The sequence below is a fragment of the Saccoglossus kowalevskii genome, chromosome 19 (genome assembly GCF_978046115.1).
Source record: "Saccoglossus kowalevskii chromosome 19, keSacKowa6.1, whole genome shotgun sequence".
NCBI classification, from domain to species: domain Eukaryota; kingdom Metazoa; phylum Hemichordata; class Enteropneusta; family Harrimaniidae; genus Saccoglossus; species Saccoglossus kowalevskii.
The window spans coordinates 15,206,918-15,229,000 of record NC_140659.1 but is presented as its reverse complement, the minus strand read 5'-3'; the positions used below and the strand labels follow the sequence as shown (position 1 = coordinate 15,229,000).

Sequence of the window (22,083 nt, the reverse complement as noted above, 5' to 3'; positions counted from 1 at the left end):
CGTATTCGGTCAACAGGTCATGTTTACGACGAGAACTATTTTCTCTTAAAATATTGCTTATTTATATTTCGGCACGATTTTTTTTAATTTTCAAATGTCCTGTGTAAATCAAATATGTAAATCTCAAATTCTCCAAGAGTCAACATTTACTAATATTTACGATAGTTTGGCAAAAATAAAAATATTTGATTTGAAAACCCCGATGCATTATTCGCGAGTTCCCGGAGTCATTGCTCTTAAAGATCACAAACAAATTATACTTGTTATGTCAATTTCCAATTAATGAGCATGCGTACAATAGTGTTCCTACTACGTGTGATCACGTATCTTCCGCATCATCTGGTGCTGTGACAAATATTTATGGGGGTGTATTGTACGGATGTGCCAACATAATCAAAAGAGGGCAGTATTATCAAGAAATCTTAATATAACAAAGAACTATATAAATGGCACTGCAATCAGTCACTTTAATTTGCTGTTTCGTAGGGAGAGGGGCTTCCGCTATCGTGTCATGGGGGAAAAAAAAACGTTTCTCGACCCTCTATCTAGCCATCCACCCCTAAGTTGTAAATGATCGAACCCTATGTCTTTATTTCAGGCTGTTTTTGTGCACACGGATTCTCACTTGTGTTTGAACCACTCAATACACGTACATCGCTTATAAACTACTTGCACCGTGTTTAAAAACTCATCCACATTATGGGGAAATACAAGAAATGCAGCGTCGTCGTTCTTGGAACCCCGGGTGTTGGCAAGACCAGCTTGATAACCCGTATGTTGTTCGGTGTGTTTGGCGGTAAGGACCCTGGCCTGTACCCAGTCAATGAAACGTACACACGGAAATATCACAACCAGTCATCGGAAGAAATCGAGATGGAATTTCTTATAATTAACAAAATTCCTCGCTATAGTGAATATAAGGTATGCACGCCCGACGTATTTCTATTTGTTTACGACCCCGATGATTGGTTTTCCGTCATGGATCTGCTGGAGATGATGACTCTGGCGAAATCTTGCCATCCTATGCTTTCCAAAGTTCCAGTAATCATCGTTGCAAACAAAATTGATGTGAGAGATAATAGAGATTTGCATGGAAACAACGTGAATGAAACGGAACAAGCAAATGAACTAAAATCGTTTTGCAAATCTGTGCATATGCAGACATCGGCCAAGACTGGCTACAACGTATCAAATTTGCTACGCGCGCTGATCAATGCATACGTAAAATCAGCTCCGGTGAAGACAGTTGAAGATGGAGCTCCCGTATTATTTCGGTGCTCCGGACATTGTACACAGACATAAAAATGAAGTAACATTACGTAATGATTCACGGTAATAAACTGAAGCGGACATGCTTGTCACGATTTTGCATGCATTGAAAGCGTACAGGCAGAGCACCCAGGAAACGGGGAGTTTTTCGCACTGTGACATTATTCTTTATGGACTGGTTACGGCTTTTGCGGCCCGAGGTCGTGCGGCGGAAGCGCCCGAGCTTGCGAGGGCGCGTAAGCCGTACGATCGAGGGCAGCAAAAGCCGTACTCAGTCCATAAAGGTTTTATCATATACATTATATAAAAAAGTCTTTAGTTATGTTATTTTTCGCTCGTCTGGCCCAAAAGAAAACCTATTCGATTTTATCCGGGTTTGGATACGGGCCTTTTTACTGGCGCGGATTTATACTGAGGATTCTAAACGACGCAAACGCGTCAACATCTCTCACACAATTGATAAACGAATGTCACCAAATATATCCACAAATTACTTTTTAATGAAACAGCAAATGAACGTAAATTTATAACAATATTTTAACGGTAATAAATACAAACTCATTATAAACTTTCTTTTTTTAAACATGGACACTACAGTCCAGCTAAGTTGGTCATTTACTGACCGTCTGATAACGGAGTGACGTTTTCCTGGAGCTGATGCTGTAGGGGTGCTGTTGCCACAGGCAGAGGCACGTTGACTTCACAGTTGTTAAAAATAGTAGTCGGTGAACGAGAAACAATTGCTTGAAAAGAAGCAGTTTGGTTTACAGTTCCAGATTCTGGCGTAGCTCAACTAAGAATATCTGAAATGCGCTGATAATCTTCCGTTGTGAGACAGTATCACAGTCAGCTGGCATCGCGGGTGTCGCTGGGTGTATCCAGCAACACTAATGCCAGTTGAATGTGAGTATCGTAGTGATGTAAACTTGACACGTTTTTGTGACCAGTTATATTTATGATTGGTTGTGGTGGAATGCCGGCTTTCGTCGGGGTAATAATATGACAGAACCCAACACCCTCCCCGTGGCTTTCGTTGCGTATGGAAGTTATTTTCACGAGTGATGATGCGGTGTATCCTGCGGCCGTACTTTCACTCGCTTCGCTCGTGAAAGTACAGCAGAATACACCGCATCTCGAGTTAACTTTGCTTTATCTGTGTGTTTCTCGTGCATATCAGTTGAATTTAAGTAAATTATATCTTCAAGTGAGATTTATTCAACATTATGCATCAATGACGCTCACGGGAAATTAAATAAATTATTTGAAAAACAGTGGAAATGAAATTTCATAATGACAATAGAATGCACATTGGTTCCTCGAATAAGTCGGGAACATTCAGAAAGCTGAAAGTTTAAAGCTCAAAATTATCTTTTTGTTATCACATATGTTCAGTTTTATATGACCTTAACTAGATGCAGAGTTAGTAACAATTGTCTCAAAATTGAAATGCTAGACATAAAAAGACAACAATTAATTCTACAACACGTATCAAATGTTGAAAAGTTGAAGAGAAATCACACTTTGCTATGAATTACCCAACTAACAAGGTAATAAATAATGCACTTATGTAATAAAATGGAAAAAAAAAACATCAATAATTTTGAAAACAGTACAGACAATAAAAAATTATTTTTTATGATTATGGTATCAGACTTTGTTAATTCATTGAGGCCATACCAGATTGTTGTTGATAATTGTTTCTTTCTGTATTTTTATTAAATTTGTGTTTACTATATTCTTCTTTGCTTTTTTTCGCTGCTGTTCATTTTTATCTTCTCCGAGATATATTTTGAGTCAATAAATATTATTACTATTAATATTATGATCAAAACATCACGTCTGTGATTTCCGGGACTGAGTGAGTATATATGAGAAATCCACTATCAGATGATAACTTCCATAATATAGAGTCAATCTAGACTATCAACAACTCTGGAGTAAATAACATTATACACTGACCAAGTGATTGGCAGCGCTTGTAGCCAATCAGCGACTACGTTACAGCTGGTGAGTTCTTGCATGAGAAAAAGCTACGGGGATACTTATAATTCTTCACTGTAAACTTTAAAGGGCGGTAGTCCTGTGACTCAATTTGAAATAAAAACTGTTAATTTCCATTTGATGGATGGAGAGTCAAAACTTAAATACATTATGGGCAACACTTCCTCATTAATATAGCTTAGCATTATGACATTATTATTATTAGTAGTATTATTAGTATTATTGTCATTAGTATTATTAAAATAGAGAGTTACATAAACATAATTCTCATTTTAATAGTCTTCAAATTCTCTCAAACTACTAGTATAACATTTTATTTTACGTTATGTGGTACATTTTTAGGCAAAACAACTGATGGAAAATGACAGTGCATAGTGAGGTGATTGACAAAAAAAATGAAGTTTGCCTGTGGCCACAAGAGAATTTAAATACTCGAATATTCTTGTATTATTAACATGTTAGTACGATGACCGTTACATATCGAATATTTTGGACTCCTTAAGCTTACATGAGAGACAGGGCAACCGAATAAAAACTATATTTGACCAAAGACACTCTTCTCTAATGTCTTTGATTTGGCCTTGTATTTGCTGTAGTGTTGAACTGAACGCATAAAGCATGGAACAGCCACTGGTGGCGCTGTATACAATGGAAACATATTTAGGCTTGCCTACGTTCATGCAGACTACAGTGTAAAGGCCAGAAAAACTTGTTAAATTTAGTGACCAGTTTAGTATGATAGAAAGTGTGTACAGTCTTCAAATTACCACAATAGACAGAGTGGGGGTTAAGACCAAATATACGTTATTTCGGCGTTTCGTAATAAATGCTTTCTATTAGTAATTGCACTTTCGAATAGTATTCATGAGATATGTCCACGTCATTTCCGTCTACCACACCAATGCGTCATCACAGTGTGGTCAAATGCAATTTACGTTTTATGTAAGTGACGTCAAGCACCGTCAACGAAACCTCATTGATGGTTCTGAACGTTGTGTTCGTATTCGCAGCCCACACATAAGCGACGCTACCAGATATATATACCAGATATATACCAGATATATATATATAATGAAGCTAATGAAGCCACACCAACCAACATTGGATTGGGGATTTAACAAAGACCAGATCTTGAGTGCATTAGTTGTGCATTAGTTCTGACTTGAATTAAAAATTCCCGGGTCCGTGCAGAATTTTTATAGCCGGGGGATGCAATGATTATGCATTGACACGTGATCAGTGCATGGTCATGAAATCAATAACTTTCTTTTCTTGAAACCAATGATCCGCCATACTGCCACACTACAACTTATTATGTTGTAAAATAAATATACGTCTTTCCGGTTTTACGCATGCGTAAAACATAATTTGAGCCGATATCAAGTAGTTCCACATTGAACTGTGCACTAAACGTAAAATGAAAACGACTTTTTTTTCAGCAAAAACCATAGTTCTCGGTGGTTGGATTTAACGGAATACGCACATAAGCACGCTCTGGAAATTAAAGGGCGGTAGTCGTCGTGCCGTGTTCTGTTCGATATGGGACTCATAGCGCCGTATACAACGCGTGTAAAATACATTGTTTATTTACACGAAATTCAAACACGCGCTGCGCGACGACCACCGCGCTTTAATTTTAACATCAACCAAACGTGTTATGTGGGAAGTTAGCACCCAAGGCTGACAGGTACTACACCTTGCCCAAGGGTGACCTGGAGGTAGTTGTGTCAACAGAGTAACCTCATTCTCCCGAGTCCAAAAACTCCACAACCGGACTACTAATTTAAAACATTGCATTTCGATTCAGGGGATAAGCAGATATATAGGGCTCATACCACTAATTGAATTTCCATAGACGACAATGTTAACATATGACGAGATTGCTATATGAAAATGACGAAGAAAGTTGAAAATATGGCTCAAAAATGGGAAATCAACATGCCAGTAATCAACCATATGAAAAAAACTAACATGTTGGCCAGCTCAAACTCTTGCAAATCTCAGGTAAACAAGACACACCTACTGTATTTGGATTGCACCAAGAGAAATCACTGGAAAAACACCAAGATTGGAACATCCATTAACACACAGAATAAACCCACAGGTACACAGCCGCTAAGTAGTAAACAAAAGACCACATGTTGGTCTCACCTCTGACCCAGGTGATTATGCCCTCAAACAGGGAGCACTTGACAAAAATAATATTTAAAAAATTTCATTGGTTCTTGCTAGGCATTTAAATTGATTGGTTAATTGGTTAATTAGTGGCATGAGACCTATATAGGCCGTCATGAAAACTTCGTAAACTGTACGTTGCAGCCACCGCCGACAGAGGGCGCAAATCGCCACGAAAGTAGTCAGATTCGCTGAATAACAATTTGTGCTAGTTATTTGTCATGAATTTGTTTTTGCGTATCTGTTAACCGACTTAATTAGTTGATTATTAGCGAATTGCTGTGTTATGTCTGTCATCGTGTAGGCCTATTTGAAGTTTTGGACGGAACTTGGCTCAGTGATTTGGAACTAATTACAAGATACCGTCGCTATTCTGACATCCGTAGTTATTAATGTAGTGAACGATTAATCAAAAGATGACGTATTCAGTACTTAGTTTGATTGGCTTTATGATTGAGGGTTACGCCCTAGAGTCTTTTTACTGTTTTGTAATTGGTTAGAGTTGTGAAAATGAATAAAGAGAGTTTGAGTTGGTCTTGCTCTCTGGTTACTCCACGATAGACGCAGTAGAGAGAGAGTGCAGTCCTGCAGTCGAGAGTCCAGTCCTGGGGCGAGCCTTGAGGCAGTCCAGTCTTGGGCTAGCCTTGGGTCAGCCTTGTGAGAGTCTTGGGGACTTTTCCCCAGGGCGCTGTGTCTGGTAGAGTGCTCGATTGACCGACTAAGACGAGAGCTGAAACGTATTTCGTTGTGTGTGTCTTATTTGACTGTAAAGTTAAAGTGACTTCCCCGATCCCGTACCTCAAGGGGACGAGATAGAGAGACGAGACGAGTTTCCCCCCTGGCAAGTGTGGAGAACCCAGAGAGAAAGGATTTACCCCCTGATATATTTATGATCGTTGACTTTCTATAGGGAAGGTCAAACTATCGAGTTGAGTTTCGCGTAAACAATTTGCCATAAATCGAGTCAAATACTTGTATGTCGAGGCAAAATGTATTTACAACACTTTGCAGTGACTTCAACGCGTCAACACGATAGTTTTTCGTTGAAAATAAAAAAATTATTGTCACTGATTCTCGATATGTTATGAATAAATCACAGAGAAATTAATTTTACTATGTTTTGATGAATGTTTTGATCAATTTCTATAAATCCAAGTGCCAAGTAATCTACAGTAGGTTACAGAGCAGTGCATACGGAGTCCAAGTGTACAGTAAGCTACAAAGCAGAGAATACGGAGTCCAAGTGTACATAAAGTAATCTACAGTAGTCTACAGTGCAGAGAATACGGAGTCCAAGTGTACATAAAGTAATCTACAGTAGTCTACAGTGCAGAGAATACGGAGTCTAAGTGTACATAAAGTAATCTACAGTAGTCTACAGTGCAGAGAATACGGAGTCCAAGTGTACATAAAGTAATCTACAGTAAGCTATAGAGCAGAGAATACGGAGTCCAAGTGCACATAAAGTAATCTACAGTAGTCTACAGTGCAGAGAATACGGAGTCCAAGTGTACATAAAGTAATCTACAGTAGGTTACAGAACAGAGAATACGGAGTCCAAGTGTACATAAAGTAATCTACAGTAAGCTACAGTGCAGAGAATACGGAGTCTAAGTGTACATAAAGTAATCTACAGTAAGTTACAGTGCAGAGAATACGGAGTCCAAGTGTACATAAAGTAATCAACAGTAGGTTACAGTGCAGAGAATACGGAGTCCAAGTGTACATAAAGTAATCTACAGTAAGCTACAGTGCAGAGAATACGGAGTCTAAGTGTACATAAAGTAATCTACAGTAGGTTACAGAACAGAGAATACGGAGTCCAGGTGTACATAAAGTAATCTACAGTAAGTTACAGTGCAGAGAATACGGAGTCCAAGTGTACATAAAGTAATCAACAGTAGGTTACAGTGCAGAGAATACGGAGTCTAAGTGTACATAAAGTAATTTACAGTAGGTTACAGAACAGAGAATACGGAGTCCAGGTGTACATAAAGTAATCTACAGTAAGTTACAGTGCAGAGAATACGGAGTCCAAGTGTACATAAAGTAATCAACAGTAGGTTACAGAACAGGGAATACGGAGTCCAGGTGTACATAAAGTAATCTACAGTAGGTTACAGAACAGGGAATACGGAGTCCAAGTGTACATAAAGTAATCTACAGTAGTCTACAGTGCAGAGAATACGGAGTCTAAGTGTACATAAAGTAATTTACAGTAGGTTACAGAACAGAGAATACGGAGTCCAAGTGTACATAAAGTAATCTACAGTAAGCTACAGTGCAGAGAATACGGAGTCTAAGTGTACATAAAGTAATCTACAGTAGGTTACAGAACAGAGAATACGGAGTCCAGGTGTACATAAAGTAATCTACAGTAAGTTACAGTGCAGAGAATACGGAGTCCAAGTGTACATAAAGTAATCAACAGTAGGTTACAGAACATGGAATACGGAGTTCAAGTGTAAATAAAGTAATCTACAGTAGGTTACAGAGCAGAGAATACGGAGTCCAAGTGTAAATAAAGTAATCTACAGTAGGGTACAGAGCAGATAATACGGAGTCCAAGTGTACATAAAGTAATCTACAGTAGGTTACAGAACAGAGAATACGGAGTCCAAGTGTACATAAAGTAATCTACAGTAGGTTACAGAACAGAGTATACGGAGTCCAAGTGTACATAAAGTAATCTACAGTAGGTTACAGAACAGAGAATACGGAGTCCAAGTGTACATAAAGTAATCTACAGTAAGCTACAGAGCAGTGCATACGGAGTCCAAGTGTACATAAAGTAATCTACAGTAAGCTACAGTGCAGAGAATACGGAGTCCAAGTGTACATAAAGTAATCTACAGTAAGCTACAGTGCAGAGAATACGAAGTCCAAGTGTACATAAAGTAATCTACAGTAAGCTACAGTGCAGAGAATACGGAGTCCAAGTGTACATAAAGTAATCAACAGTAGGTTACAGAACAGGGAATACGGAGTTCAAGTGTAAATAAAGTAATCTACAGTAGGTTACAGAGCAGAGAATCGGAGTCCAAGTGTAAATAAAGTAATCTACAGTAGGGTACAGAGCAGTGAATACGGAGTCCAAGTGTACATAAAGTAATCAACAGTAGGTTACTGAACAGGGAATACGGAGTTCAAGTGTAAATAAAGTAATCTACAGTAGGTTACAGAGCAGAGAATACGGAGTCCAAGTGTACATAAAGTAATCTACAATATAGGCTACGTAGCAGTGACCAGTATTGTTTTAACGGCTGTTTACACCGATTTGTGTTGTAAGTTTCCATGCACGGAGTTTGTACGTGGACGTACGAGTACAAAACTGCGATATCATTCATAGTGTTAAACCGCACTTAGGCTCCAACAAGTACAATAAAAACACTGGAAAAAAGTGCCCTCAAGTATGACCTCGAAGATGTTTTCCAGTATTCACTCCACGTAACCTTGATGCCACGCCGAACCACTGCAAGTGACCTTAGCCGATACAACTCTTACACCATTTGCATGCATTTTGCATATAAGCATTATGTTTTGTTGACAAGTTATCCTGTGCACGGACAATGAGTTTCCTCGTCATCGAATAAGTGTGTGTTATTCTCTATCAGCTGTCGATGGTAAACGGAATGAAAAAAATAGCTGTTGGATATCGTCACTGCATCGGCAAGGCTCAAGTTCGCTGGATGAAATTGTACGAGCGGGTCAGTATATTTAACTTGTGGCTGTGACAATAATTAATTTTCAGTAGAAGTGAGATGTAGTAAATGAATTCAAGTTTGGAAAACTCAATAAGCGCGGGTTTCCAAGTTCATTTACATTATTGCATTTTATTTCGACAGGAATTTGCAGAAATACTGTTATTATAAGGGTTTTTCTGGGACCTGCAATTTTTCCACGGTGTCGGAGAGACGTATGGTAAAAACGAGATCCCTGGCGTGACAGTCACGTGATTGTTTTTGCTTGAACATAAACAATGTGTTATATGACAGGCGAGTCGCGAGACAATTAAAGCCTTCCCCACTCTTGAGGGCGGCACACAAGAAGTTGTTTGTGTGCGGTAAACGTCGCAGCTCCACAAGCACGATAGTTGTTCTATTATCTTACTATTTTGAGTTTCCGAGGTCGGTTTATTCACGCTACTGAGCCTTCAAAACAACAACATCTACGTATTTTAATTAGCCTTGGTTTTTCTAAACCTGTGATAGCAAAAAAACAGTTCGAAGCCACTTTTCAAGTTCTGCTTCCTGATTTTAATTGTTATGTTGCCAGGCAACACTCCCAAGGATACACGTGTGTCTTATTTTATTCCACGGCATCATTTCCTGAAGGCAAATACGGGTAGGTGCAATCGATAATTGCCCATTCATATTATGCGGCCATTAACCAATAATAATGCCTGCAAAATGTACTCTCTGGGTGTTAAATCCTCAAGTTTGGGTTTGTTCTGTATTTAATCTGATAAATGCTGAATATCCAATGAATGGAGGATAACAAATACCCTCAATATTTATTTACAAATAAGTGGAAATTAATTAATATGTTATAATTTGAGACCACAACTCATTAATAAAATATATGCCACAATATTTTCCTCGTTTTGCGTGAGATCATAGCAACGTATTAATTGCGTCAAAACATCGCGTGAGATTCGACAAACGCGAAATTGGGGAAGGGTACTTCCACGCTTAATATTTTGCTATATACACATTTGACAATGGTAAATTTTGATGAAGTAACTATGGGGACGAGATCTGCTCACCATCCCTCGCGCCAAAGGCTCGACCTTACTAAGGGGTCCCGGGCATGGTCCGCGGTGGATTAAAAATTATTTATTCACAGACAGACAGCAATCAATCCCATTTCAAGTACGGCATATCATTTTGTTGCCAGTACTGGATAGTACATGATAGACAGTGTGTAAGATTGTCCGTCAGTGTAAGATATTAAAGCGGGTCACCTGCGCATGCATCAGATGGCCATAGCGTGTCATTGTTTACAAACAAGCGTCTGCTCATGAGCCTTTGCGTTTTTAGCGTGTGTTGTTATCATCGCTTGGGACTCAGTTCCAGCGCGTGCGCAGGTGACGACCCTCCCGCTTTAATACTTTATATCGATTACCAATTTCTCTATCAATACAACTACTTCCCCCCTCCCACAATATGTCAATTATAACTATATTTGCATATTTCTCTAATATCAAGTGACCCGAGACCTTCCTATCCCTGCCTGAAAGGGATGCGAGCGATGTCGTCGTCGTGTGTGTCTCACGTATCTTACAGTATCATGAATTCCAACAACCAAACCCATATACAAATTAAAATTAAATTATTGATAGGCTATACGCACATTATGTTGATCCGAGGTTTCAAACTACGTCAAACTACCCCTGACGCAATGTTGTTGCAGTTGCCAGTGGAACAATATGGCGTTACCTGCGTCCTACTTGCCATTCCGGGTTGTCATTCGCAACGGACACCAGCGAATCGTCGACCATGTCAGGCTACTTCAGCTTGAGAATCTTTATTTTCAGCACTAATAATAGTGATGTTCTAATTGTTGAATGACACAACTCAAACTTATTTTTTCTTGTCTACAGGGGAGAATTGTATCATTTGGAAATCCTGAATTTGAGATTTCATTAGTTGAGAACAGAAATGGCCCCCACAGCCTATGACAAAGACACTGGTAAGCCAATCACTAGTGGAATACAAAATGGACGTCCCGTGACTGTCAAACTCCCACCACCAGAAGGCGCTCCAACATTACTTCCGAAGCTATGGGAACTTCAAATAGTCTGGAACGTGATAATCTGTTGTGCGTTCATTTTGCTAGATGTTTTGAAGCAGTTTGGTACGTATGGAACCAAAGAGTACAACTCAGGAAAATACCCCATATCCCAGGCAACCATTGTGGTGCTCACCGAGATGATCAAACTTGTGGTTACCATGGCAATATTATATTGTCAAGGGGGATTATACACTATGAAGTTGTCATGGAAATTCGCGATTCCTTCTCTTATATATGGAATGAACAATAACCTCTACTTGTATGCGTTGAACTTTGCCCCGCCGCCGCTGTGGAATATATTGATCCAGTCACGTGTTTTCATGACGGCGCTGATCTACCGTATCGTTTTTCATCGGAGGATCCCACCTCTCCGCTGGATGGCGCTATTCCTGCTGATCTTCGGCATTAGTCTGGCTGAAGCATCCGGGTCATCACAGAACAATACGACAATGGCATCTATGAATTACCTACTGTTTGCCGTCTTACTTAGTGTGGTCAGTGCATCACTGTCAACTGCCGCATCTGTTTATACAGAGGTAAATACTGTGTATTCTAGGTGGTTTTAGTTGATTATTGCTTCGTTCCCTTTTCAGTCATTTCCTCTAGTAATGAAACGTTTCGGACGAAAGCAATGGCGTTCAAATCGACCACAGTTTTGGGTTATGTAGTTGTTCATCATCTAGAATATATACTAAAATCTTTATTTATGGATGATTAAAACGATATCTATATATCGAACTGCCATCTTGTCTTACGTCATAGAAGCGATTTGTCGTCAGAGGGCGCGGTCCGAGGCCAGGGCCGTTAATTTACACAGCGTTGAATAAGATGATTACCACTAAGTTAGGCGTTTGCCCGGTGTAAACAGATTATTTCATGGAGTCTTATAGTTGAAGTCATATACAATGAGATACTGCAAAAAATATAAGATTATATGTATATTAACAGACAAGGCTACAATAGTTTCACTATGGTTTGAACTAAAAGTAATACTAGTATGTACCAGACATGATGGACACATGTCCATCTTTGCCCAGACAGTGTACACTGGGACCTGACAACGACTGTATATACGACTAATAGGACCCAGAGTTATGGGGAACCAGAATTGTAATTGAATATCACAGCTTATTGTGTACAAATTCTTTGCAACCTCAGCAGAAGCTGGGTTGGTGTGGCTGTTGTATATATCTGGTAGCGTCGCTTATGTGTGGGTTTCGAATACGAACACAACGTTCAGCTCCACCAGTGAGGTTTGATTGACAACATTACCAGGCATAAAACGTAAATGGCAGTTTATCTCACTGTGGTGTCGCATGCGTTGTGGGATACGAAAGCAGGGCCCGAAGCATGGGCACTGCGTATATCGTATGCCAATAACTTAACGAGGTTATGACGTTGACATGTCTCCTGAATATTATTTTAAAATGCCATTATTAATTGAAAGCATGTATTGTGAAACCCGTAATCACGTATATTCGCCTTGACCCCAACTATGTCTTTTGTGTTTTTTTGAAGAGTGTACACTCTTTTTATCATACTAAACTGATCACCAAATTTAACTAGTGTTTCTGCTTTTTACACTGATACCCGCGTTGGCAAGCCTAAATACGTTTCGATTGTATACAGCGCCACCAGTGGCTGTTCCCGGCTACATGCGTCTTGGAGAAAAGCACCTGACAATAAATTGTTGTAATTTTTTATTTCGCTAATATTCCAGTGGCTTTGTGTACGATGTCTTGTATCTTTAGAAAGACTAGTGTTTCGCGTGGCCCTAGAAGAAACGTGATTCAAGTTAAAAGGCGGTGGTCGTTGCGCCGAGAATGTGCGACATTTGTGTTGATAAACACCGATTTCCCCACAATTCAATCCGCTCTACAAATGGAAATCACAAGTAGTTTTAACCTGGACGCGACTTGCACTGATTACCGCCGGTGTCTCTTTCGATTCCTTCCAATCACCAAAGAAATTATGTAATTAAACTTTGGTGACGTCTCAGTTAATACTGCGCAAGAGTCAAAGTCGCCATCTTTGTTTATATGAGACCCATCTTTCGCGCACGCGAGGCGCGGAGACCACCGCCCTTTAACATTCATATAAGCCGACTTGGTGGTAGATTGCATATGCTAATTTTCTATGTCATGTTTATTGCAGTACCTGTTCAAGAATGATGAGAGATCATTTTGTGAGCAGCAAGTTCAGCTTTATACATACGGCGTTGTTATGACCGGCGCCTGGGCCTTGTATATCACCAACGGACATCCGTTCGCCGTACAAGGGGAGCTGACTAACACCACTGTGGTTCTACTAGGGATGACCATGCTTGTTGGTGGACTGGGCGGGTTGGCCGTAGCGGTCATCATCAAGAGCATCGACAACATAGCTAAAATCTACTCCGCTACAATTGCTATCTTATTGACTGCAGTTGTCTGTGCTATTTTCTTCCCGTTAAAATTCCATCTTAATTGGATGTATGTGGGGGCTGTTGTGACCATATTCGTGTCGTCTGTGATGTACGAGCGAGGGAAGCCAGTGAACGGTCAGGGCAGTGGCTCACATAATAGTACCGATAACGTGGCTCTTAGAACAATAACAGTTGAACCTAAGCTGGCGGCTAAGTTTACAGTGGATGTGACGGAAGGGGATCTGCACTATTCTAATCGAACTGGAAGTCTTAGTCGATAACTGTGTATATAGGATCACTAGCCTATGTGTGTGTTTATGTGTGTGGGGGCAGTATGATATCCATTATTCTTATACGAAATATCAGCTTTACTTTTTGTTATTATTATCATAGAAAGTCGACAATCTCTCGTAAAGCCCATACCGTCAGTGAATTCACATTCGGTGATATATTGTATCATGGAGAAAGAAAATATTCACGCTGCCCTCAATGGTGAAGCACTACGTTTTGTCTGGTATTACGAGGAGATGCACCACAGCGATAAGACGTGATGTCATCTAAAACGTGTAATACATGTACTAGTACACCATTCCTATGAGGTGAGCCTTCTAGTGACGGAGCCATTATATGACGTCAAAATGACGTATGTATAGGTTGAGACAATGTAAAATTTCTGAAAAAATAGTGACGCTTTCAACGGCCTTCGTGTCACCTAATTACGTCATAGTAAGCTTTCGTCGCCAACATTTTCCAAATTTATTCAGCCATTATATTTTAAGACGGGTATAGATGGCCGATGATAACGTTGTCTTGCTATATTGGTTGTTGTTTTTAAAACTTCTACGACCATTCCCACACAGAATAATTATGATTGGTCTAATGGACAGGCCTGATAATGTAGGTTGGAATTGCAGTGATAGTTATAGATGAGTTCCCGTTCATTGCGAGATCTCGCGTATTGCGTAGTAATATACTTACTTTATAAAAATTGACCATCATCAAATGTGTATAGCACATTATTACGCTCGGAAATACTTTCGTCTAGTCCCGCGAGAAGTTTGACGTCACTACGACTCTATGAATTTGTTTGTCTTGTTTTCGCGTTCGATTTCTCGTGGATCGCGCAGTGAAAGGAAAATGGACTGATTTAGAATATTTTTGAATACGCTAACTTAAAATAACCACAGTTGTATGAGCATGTATTCCAACAAATAATGAGTATTCATGACGTGAGTTTTACCTAATTACCATCTAAATAAAATAAAGAGAAACATTCAACGGTGATGTACTTATATGAATGTATATTATTCACTACTGTTAATAAACCATATTTTTATTTCATAATGTCTACACTCCAGTAGATATCTGAATGCAACACACGAGGTTAACCGAATGGTGGATGAATACCAACGGAGCTTGATACCACAGTCAGCTGGCGCACACGTGATAATGAAATAAATACGATATTTACTATATGGGGCCGCCATCTTGAATGACGCATAAAACTAAATAAGAGACAAGTTTTGAAACGCGTTTTTCAGATTCCTACAAATCTGGAGAAAAATACCAATATTTTACAAAAAGGCGATCCGTTGGGGTTATATTAAGCAAAATTCGGCCGAATTCGGCGTTTTTGTGTGGAAAAATCCCTTGCATGCGAACACCTAATTACGCGAAGGACATAGAACACTTTCCTGGGGTATTTGAAACCGAAATTGTCATCTGGTTTCAAATACCCCAGGAAAGTGGGGGCTCATGGGTAGACGCTTGTTTGTTAACAATGACACGCTATGGCCATCTGACACGCGCTGCGCGACGACTCCCCCGCTTTAACGCAACGTGTACTAATTACCGCCGGTGTCTCTTTTCGATAAATTTCAATCACCAAAAGAATTACATAGTTAAAGTTTGTACTCGTTGGTATGCGTAGCATTCAAAGTCGCCATCTTTGTTTATACGAGCCCCATATCTCGCGCATGCGTGGCGCGACGACCAACTTGAACACCCTTTAAATCCAGCGAATATTCTCCCCTCTACAGTAATGTACCACTAATGGTTGGAACAGTGACAAAACACCTGGTCCAGGATCAGGGCATACATAAAAATATATAAAACAAATATACATTTGGAGTATAGCCGCTTGGAGGTGGGGGGGCTCTCGAGCGTTGTCGGTGACAAGTGATCGATAACTTGATAGTTCTTGTAAAACACACCCCGAACAGTGCACTCTAATCTAAAGCACTAAAGCATGGAGAAATATCTTCATGACAACTGTCACTTCCAATTTGCTGATGCAAGTATCATTTCTAATGAATTGAACGAAGACACTTATATATGATAAAGAAAATCAGAAACAAATGAGCTTACCATATGATATCGTGTGACTGTTTCCAGCAGGAATATATCACGATATCGCAATGTATTCTCGGGGGCGGACATCCGGGCATTTTCTACCGCCTGGCAACCCTCGCGGTGAAAACAAAGACCAAAAACTCGCAGAAAACGGTACTTTGCGATGGTTGTTGAGAGTCCCCTGAACAGTGTAACAAGATTAGCCCTACGTGTGTAACATATATGAATTTGGTTGTTCAGGATTACTTCAAACTTGAGTTTGTGTTGTTTTCTCGAGATTTCACCGGCTCCACCGGCGTTCCACAGCAGCGCGCACAGAGCCCATAGAAATACGTGGTACAGTGGTGCGCGTCTTAGCAACGTAGAACGTCCGTGACGTAGCTCCGCCCGCGAGGATACATCAATACATCTAACAAACATAATGCATTGTGGCGTCTAGGTTTTTTTGATTTTGCTCTTATTTATCGTGGTATGTAGAAATCACTGTGAAATTCTCAATGGTTTCCGAAGCTTTCCCAAAACACGCATTCATAGCAAAGAAAAAGTTTACACATTGTTACTTAAAGTGGGTGGGTCGTCACCTGCGCACGCGCGGTAATTGAGTCCCAAGCGACGATAATAACTCACGCTAAAAACGCAACGCTTGTTTGTAAACAATGACACGCTATGGCCATCTGACGCATGCGCAGGTGATGACTCCCCTGCTTTAAGCAATCAAAGTTGATATGGCCAAAACTCTTCCGTGACGTATACACGTACAGTGTAGATACCGTGTTGGTCTGGGTTCGTCCGTCAATAAGAAAAGTGTGTTGTTGTTTTTTGCTTGACATTGCTTTTAGCAATAGACTTATATAAGGTACACCGTAGTCCGATTGCGGTTTGTGTCGATGTGCACTCAAGCTCTGTGGAATGATCGGTCAAAATCTAAGTAGGTTCACAGTCCCTCTATAGATAGAGGGACTGTGGTAGGTTAATGTGTTGCCAGAAAAAAAAAAAACACAACGATTTTAACACAGTCTCTCTTCCAGATAGAGGGATTGTAGTTTTAAATAGATGCACTTTATACAAACAACTAATTGCAGGGACTCAAGTACAGTTGTCATGTTAGTTTGACAAGTTTTAATGCGGAGATAGGTCAAACATTGTACAACGAAGTATACAGAAACTCTATATATCACGATTCTGGCAGTATTGTCGTCTCAGCCATGTAAATATTATATTCACCCAATTGACAACAATTGTAATATAATGATAACAATATGTATATAAATATTTTTTTATTTATGGGAAGTTTAGAGATGTTTGTATATTTAATGTAAAATAAATATTTGGTTCATGAGGGTCAGACCAATTTTGATAAAAAAAATGTTTTAGGGGGCTTGGATATTTTTTGTTATAGTTAGTTGGGTAATACTCTTGCTATTACTTTGGGGTAAAATTTATTGTTATTGCGGTTTTTCCCGATGGTTATTAACTGGCATAATAACTCGCAGAAAATTAGATCAGTTTTGGTGCGTATTCGACGTGGGCTGCCAGAGAGTTGAGTGAAACAACGCCCTCACACGAGCGTCTCGTTTCATCGCATGCAGTCGAGGAGCAACTTTCAAGTTGAACTTTGCATTGTGTGGCAATTGGAGCTGTTCTTCTCGGGTATGCCTTGGTTTCAGTTACCTCTAGCATTTGTGGTGGTTTTTACAAGATACATGTGAGTCGTCTACACAAATAATCATACGCAGTACCCAGTTCTTACAATAAGTTACGAGCATCTGGGAGATTTGCGAACTTCCGTGCTGTTCAACTTGTCTTGCCTGGATCGGACTTTTTTGGGGAGAAAGCGCCACACTCTCTTAATTAGTTCAATACGGCGACACCAGCAGGTGCATCGAGTAACGAACCTGTTCTTCTACGGAAATTTGTGTCACATTATTTGAAGGTAAGTTGACACTTGTGAGTAATTTTTTAAAACTGTGAAAGTGTAAAGCCGTTCTGACGAACCATGGTACGTAGATCGCGGCGCTGCCGTGCCACCCTCACACAGCCACCCGCTATGCATCTTCCGCTCGTGACCGACATCGTGTTTAGATGTGTCCATGAACTTGATACACAGTTCGTGCTTCGCCTACGTAAATGTTTTTAACAGTTTGACTGAGACGAATCAGCAAATGTGTAAACAGTTAGTTAAGGGCGGGCCATTGAATATTCCGAGCTGACGAAGTTTTCGCTTTTACTGATCGGCTCGCGTTTTTTCAAAATATCGTTCAGCTAAATTTTGACATGGAATTCACGAACACAAGGATATTATACGTTTTATCATCGTTAAATACCTTCCTGCTCCTCCCAGGATTTGAAATTATCCGCCCTCTGTTTTGAACTTTGAACCGTAAGGGGGTATAAACGAAAACTGCTTGCACTAAATTGGTATTCAATGCCATTGTACCAGTACACTTCCCAGGTAGACTATGCATTGGCTGTATATAATCAGATTCGAACACATGCAAAATTAGAGTAATCGTAGGAATGCAGGTCATTTTACAAACCAGACAGCCTTGAAGTTGTGAGACTGTCAGACAATGGTGCCAATTTGTGATGCATTTAGACTCATTGTAATTTCAGAGTTAATTGTATTTTCTTCACGAAACTATACACACCTGTTTCACAATCTGACACCATTTAGACACTCGCCTTAGTGTCTTTCACACGACACTACAATTATATCTGATGTGACAGTCAATTGTGTTAACACCGTCCAAACATTTTTTTCATACAAAATGACTTTATATGGCATATTGTGTGAACTGTTAAATAGCCAGAGTGAGAAGATGGTCATGATTTTATATTTCCACGAATAGAAAGTCACTGTTATTCCCTTTAAAGGGCCATAATCTTTCCCTGCCAACTTTTTTGATGCCATAGTTTGTCTATTTTTATGTATTTTTTTTTCAAATCTTGATCCAAATGGACATAATTTCCCACTGGTTACAGGGGTTGATGAGAATTTTGGAAAGTATATGAACCAAACTAAAAATAGCACTTATTTCATTTCATTGAAATAAAACTTATTTTGACTATATACATGTAGACACACACCTGTTATTTGTGTAAATACATGCACTATTGATACAGCAAATACAGTATTAGAATTGTATTCATAATAGAACTATAAATAACCATTAATTTCTTTTAGTATACACTTGACCTTAAAAGTGTGACTTACTTTGACCACAGATATACCTGTGCCATTTATGTTTATGTTCAAGTGTATGTGCTACTATTAGAGCAAATATAAGTGAACCAATTGCATTTTAATTGTATTTCTTTCATACAACTAGAAATAGCTTTCACTATCGGGTATTTTTCTTCATCAAAGATTTAGATGCAAATAACTTGACTTATTTGGGGTAGCGGTGTTAACATTGTGTTAATTGATCTCTACCAATAATTGGTCAATCACTGAAATCAATGAACTCTTTATCTTCATATTTCACTATGATTAAATCAGTGTAAACTCTGACTTCAGTCAGGACTACTGCGCCCTTGGAGAACACTGAGGGCTCAGGCCTATAACCTAATAAGGTAATTATAAATGCAGATGTTTTGTACACCAATCTTTATTCTGCATAGACTGATCAATTCTGTAGTAACTTCATTACCCTTAGATTAGCCTCACAGTGTGGTATATCCTACTTGTATCCCTGTTCTACGTGCAGCTTTAAACGTACATTGCTCTATTTTTGTCATTAACCCACATGAAGTTGCTAGTAAAAAGTAATTCAATGCATGTCTAATAGATTAGACTAAACTTAAAGCAGGACTTAATTAGTTTGATGGAGTCCATCAGAAAAATGTTACACTCGAATCTGACTTTAGAATGTCATGAATACAGTATCTAAGTTTATCACATACATTTTTTTCAGATATGTAAATTAGAAAGAAAACTGAGAATCTTATCCGATGCTCAAAATATTCTTACTGAGATTTTTGTATGTTTCTCTCAAATCTGCATCCTTGTTAAAAATGTCAATATTGATAAAATTACCTTCATTCTTTGATCTTGAAAAAGAAACACAAAGAGCTGCCCTGTGTTACATAAGGTTAGATATGATGTTGTGTCCACAGTGCTACAGGATACACCTAACTCTATCATAATATTTAGCCCCCACCTAAATCACTTATTTCTATGTTAGGGGCACCCCTTGATTGTACATATATATACTACTTACACGATTATTATAAAGCTAGGTACCCGTAACAAAGCATGAAATTCAATTGTGGGCTAAGTGTTTATTTTTGTCCACGGTACATTGGTTGTTAACAATGCACCTGAAAGCTAACACCTCAGTGTGTTGTAACTGTGGGGGCTGAGAGTAACTTTGTGAACGAATTTACTGCATTCATATAATTGTACATAGTAACAGAAACTAGGTACGGTACTTGGAATATTTAATTTGTTGCTGTTTAAAATTTTGTGATTGGTCATTTGAATTAATTTTTGAAAGGATGAAAATCCACACAGTTCACTGCCACATGCTCAGTGTTCACTGAGCGCTGAATTTAATAATTTCACAGTTCTTCATGATTTTGAAATCTGTGAAAATGCGTCTCGCACAATTAAATCAAATTGCAGAATATTTCAGTAGTAGTACCGTAGTAGTGATGATGGTGGTGGTGGTAGTGTTGGACTTCGACGGACGGACGGACGGAGGAAGGAGGGAGGGAGGGGTGAAGGCCGGCCAGGAGGGAGAGGTGTCACAAGTCACATTACTAATGTATAGCTGGTAGTGCCCATGTAGTGAGATTTTATCTGGGTCTTTCACTTACCCTTTTACCAATGGTGATTTTTTTTTTGAGAATTCATGTCCCTTTATTTGAGGAAGTGGTGAAGTTGACAATTTGTGACATTATCACATATTAAAATAATTATCAGTAAAAAAAGTTTTGTCGTAACCATACATGGTTTAATCTTGTGATTGCACATGGGAAACTTTTGAAAAAAAAATATTTCTTTGGCAACAAAGATATCTCTACTTGTTTAGACAGTTTGAATTGACCATGAAAATAATTGACAGTTATTGCATTTTGAAGTAGTTATGCTTCCGGTGTCGTTTGACTGCTTGTTCCCCTTCACCATTCCCTAGTTGAAAAAATGCTGCAGTCAGATGATTGGCTATTTGAGGTCTTCCATATCATTATTGATCATTGACCTTGAAAACTAGCTGGAGGGCCCTTCCATGGCCTAATCCTAAGAATATGCCAAAGTTACATTTCATAAAAAAACAAAAAATTTAATTTTTCTATTTGTTATCAAGAATTTTGGTTAGGATTTGTAGTCATTGGTAAATTTTGTAATTTTGATCCAAAATTAACGAATAAATTATTGAAAAATGTATGAAAATCTACAAAATGTTGCACTATGATTATGACAGTAAAATTACGGTGTTCGAAGTGTAGACCCAAATGACATATTATTTATTTTAATATAGGTGATTTTTTTAGTCACTGGGATTGTAGATAAGGTGCGAACGAAACATTTGTCGCAAAAATCAAATCAATTTTGAACTCAAATCCCATTTTCATAGCTAAATGTCGAGGGGAACATGCTGGTTGAGGTACGTTTATTTAGGATACAAATTTCGCCAACATACTTTTGCATGTGTTGAATCTCACACGATTTTTTTATCACTACTATGGCACTACGACCTAAATGTTTGTCCTGTTTTTACGCTTGATTTCAAAACGCAAGATCTCGCAGTGATCAGAAAATTCTCTATTATGATGATTATCAGACCACATCCATAGACAGTGATTTATGAGACGTTTTTTTTCAATACTGAGGACTTGGTGAAGCATGAAAGACCTAATATTTACTTGTGACAGAGACAAATTATGTAGGCTTATGTTAGTATCCTGTAGTCAAAAAGAGAAAGTGTTAGACAGTAACAAATTAATTAAATATTCATTCTGTGTGACTTTTTATCACGCAGGGCATCCCTAAATTGTGTATACCGGATACGCAATTTAGGGCTATTTCGCACCCTGCTGTTTGTAATGAATGTACAGGTTTAGGTTTCACTCCACAATTGGAAATTGTA

General features: G+C 38.9%; 3 protein-coding genes across 4 annotated transcripts in view; all 3 read left to right on the top strand.

Moving 5' to 3' along the window:
- Positions 1-699: 699 nt before the first annotated feature.
- On the top strand, positions 700-1,302 carry LOC102801295 (ras-related protein rapA-like). Its single transcript, XM_006819561.1, has one exon. The coding sequence runs from the start codon at positions 700-702 to the stop codon at positions 1,300-1,302; it is 603 nt and encodes a 200-aa protein (XP_006819624.1).
- Positions 1,303-9,015: 7,713 nt separating this feature from the next.
- Positions 9,016-14,986, top strand: LOC100368945 (uncharacterized). Of its 2 annotated transcripts, none has more exons than XM_006819560.3 (3): positions 9,016-9,152; positions 11,048-11,774; positions 13,393-14,986. In XM_006819560.3, the coding sequence occupies exons 2-3, from the start codon at positions 11,106-11,108 to the stop codon at positions 13,921-13,923; spliced, it is 1,200 nt and encodes a 399-aa protein (XP_006819623.1). In that variant the 5' UTR covers positions 9,016-9,152; positions 11,048-11,105; the 3' UTR covers positions 13,924-14,986. The 2 variants fall into 2 exon arrangements, with proteins under 2 accessions (XP_006819623.1, XP_085349715.1); XM_085493589.1 differs by having other exon boundaries at positions 9,025-9,142.
- Positions 14,987-17,555: 2,569 nt separating this feature from the next.
- The window catches only part of LOC102809539 (uncharacterized), a 103,973-nt gene continuing 99,445 nt past the window's right edge, over positions 17,556-22,083 (top strand). The window contains exon 1 of the mRNA XM_085493901.1: positions 17,556-17,927. The gene's annotated coding sequence lies outside the window, so the exon portion shown is untranslated. The remainder of the gene's footprint in view (positions 17,928-22,083) is intronic.

Excerpts from the sequence above, each read along its gene's own strand:
- LOC100368945 (XM_006819560.3), top strand. The coding sequence starts at position 11,106 with ATGGCCCCCACAGCCTATGACAAAGACACTGGTAAGCCAATCACTAGT. Across the intron at positions 11,775-13,392 it reads CCGCATCTGTTTATACAGAG|TACCTGTTCAAGAATGATGA; the intron begins GTAAATACTGTG and ends TGTTTATTGCAG.
- LOC102801295 (XM_006819561.1), top strand. The coding sequence starts at position 700 with ATGGGGAAATACAAGAAATGCAGCGTCGTCGTTCTTGGAACCCCGGGT.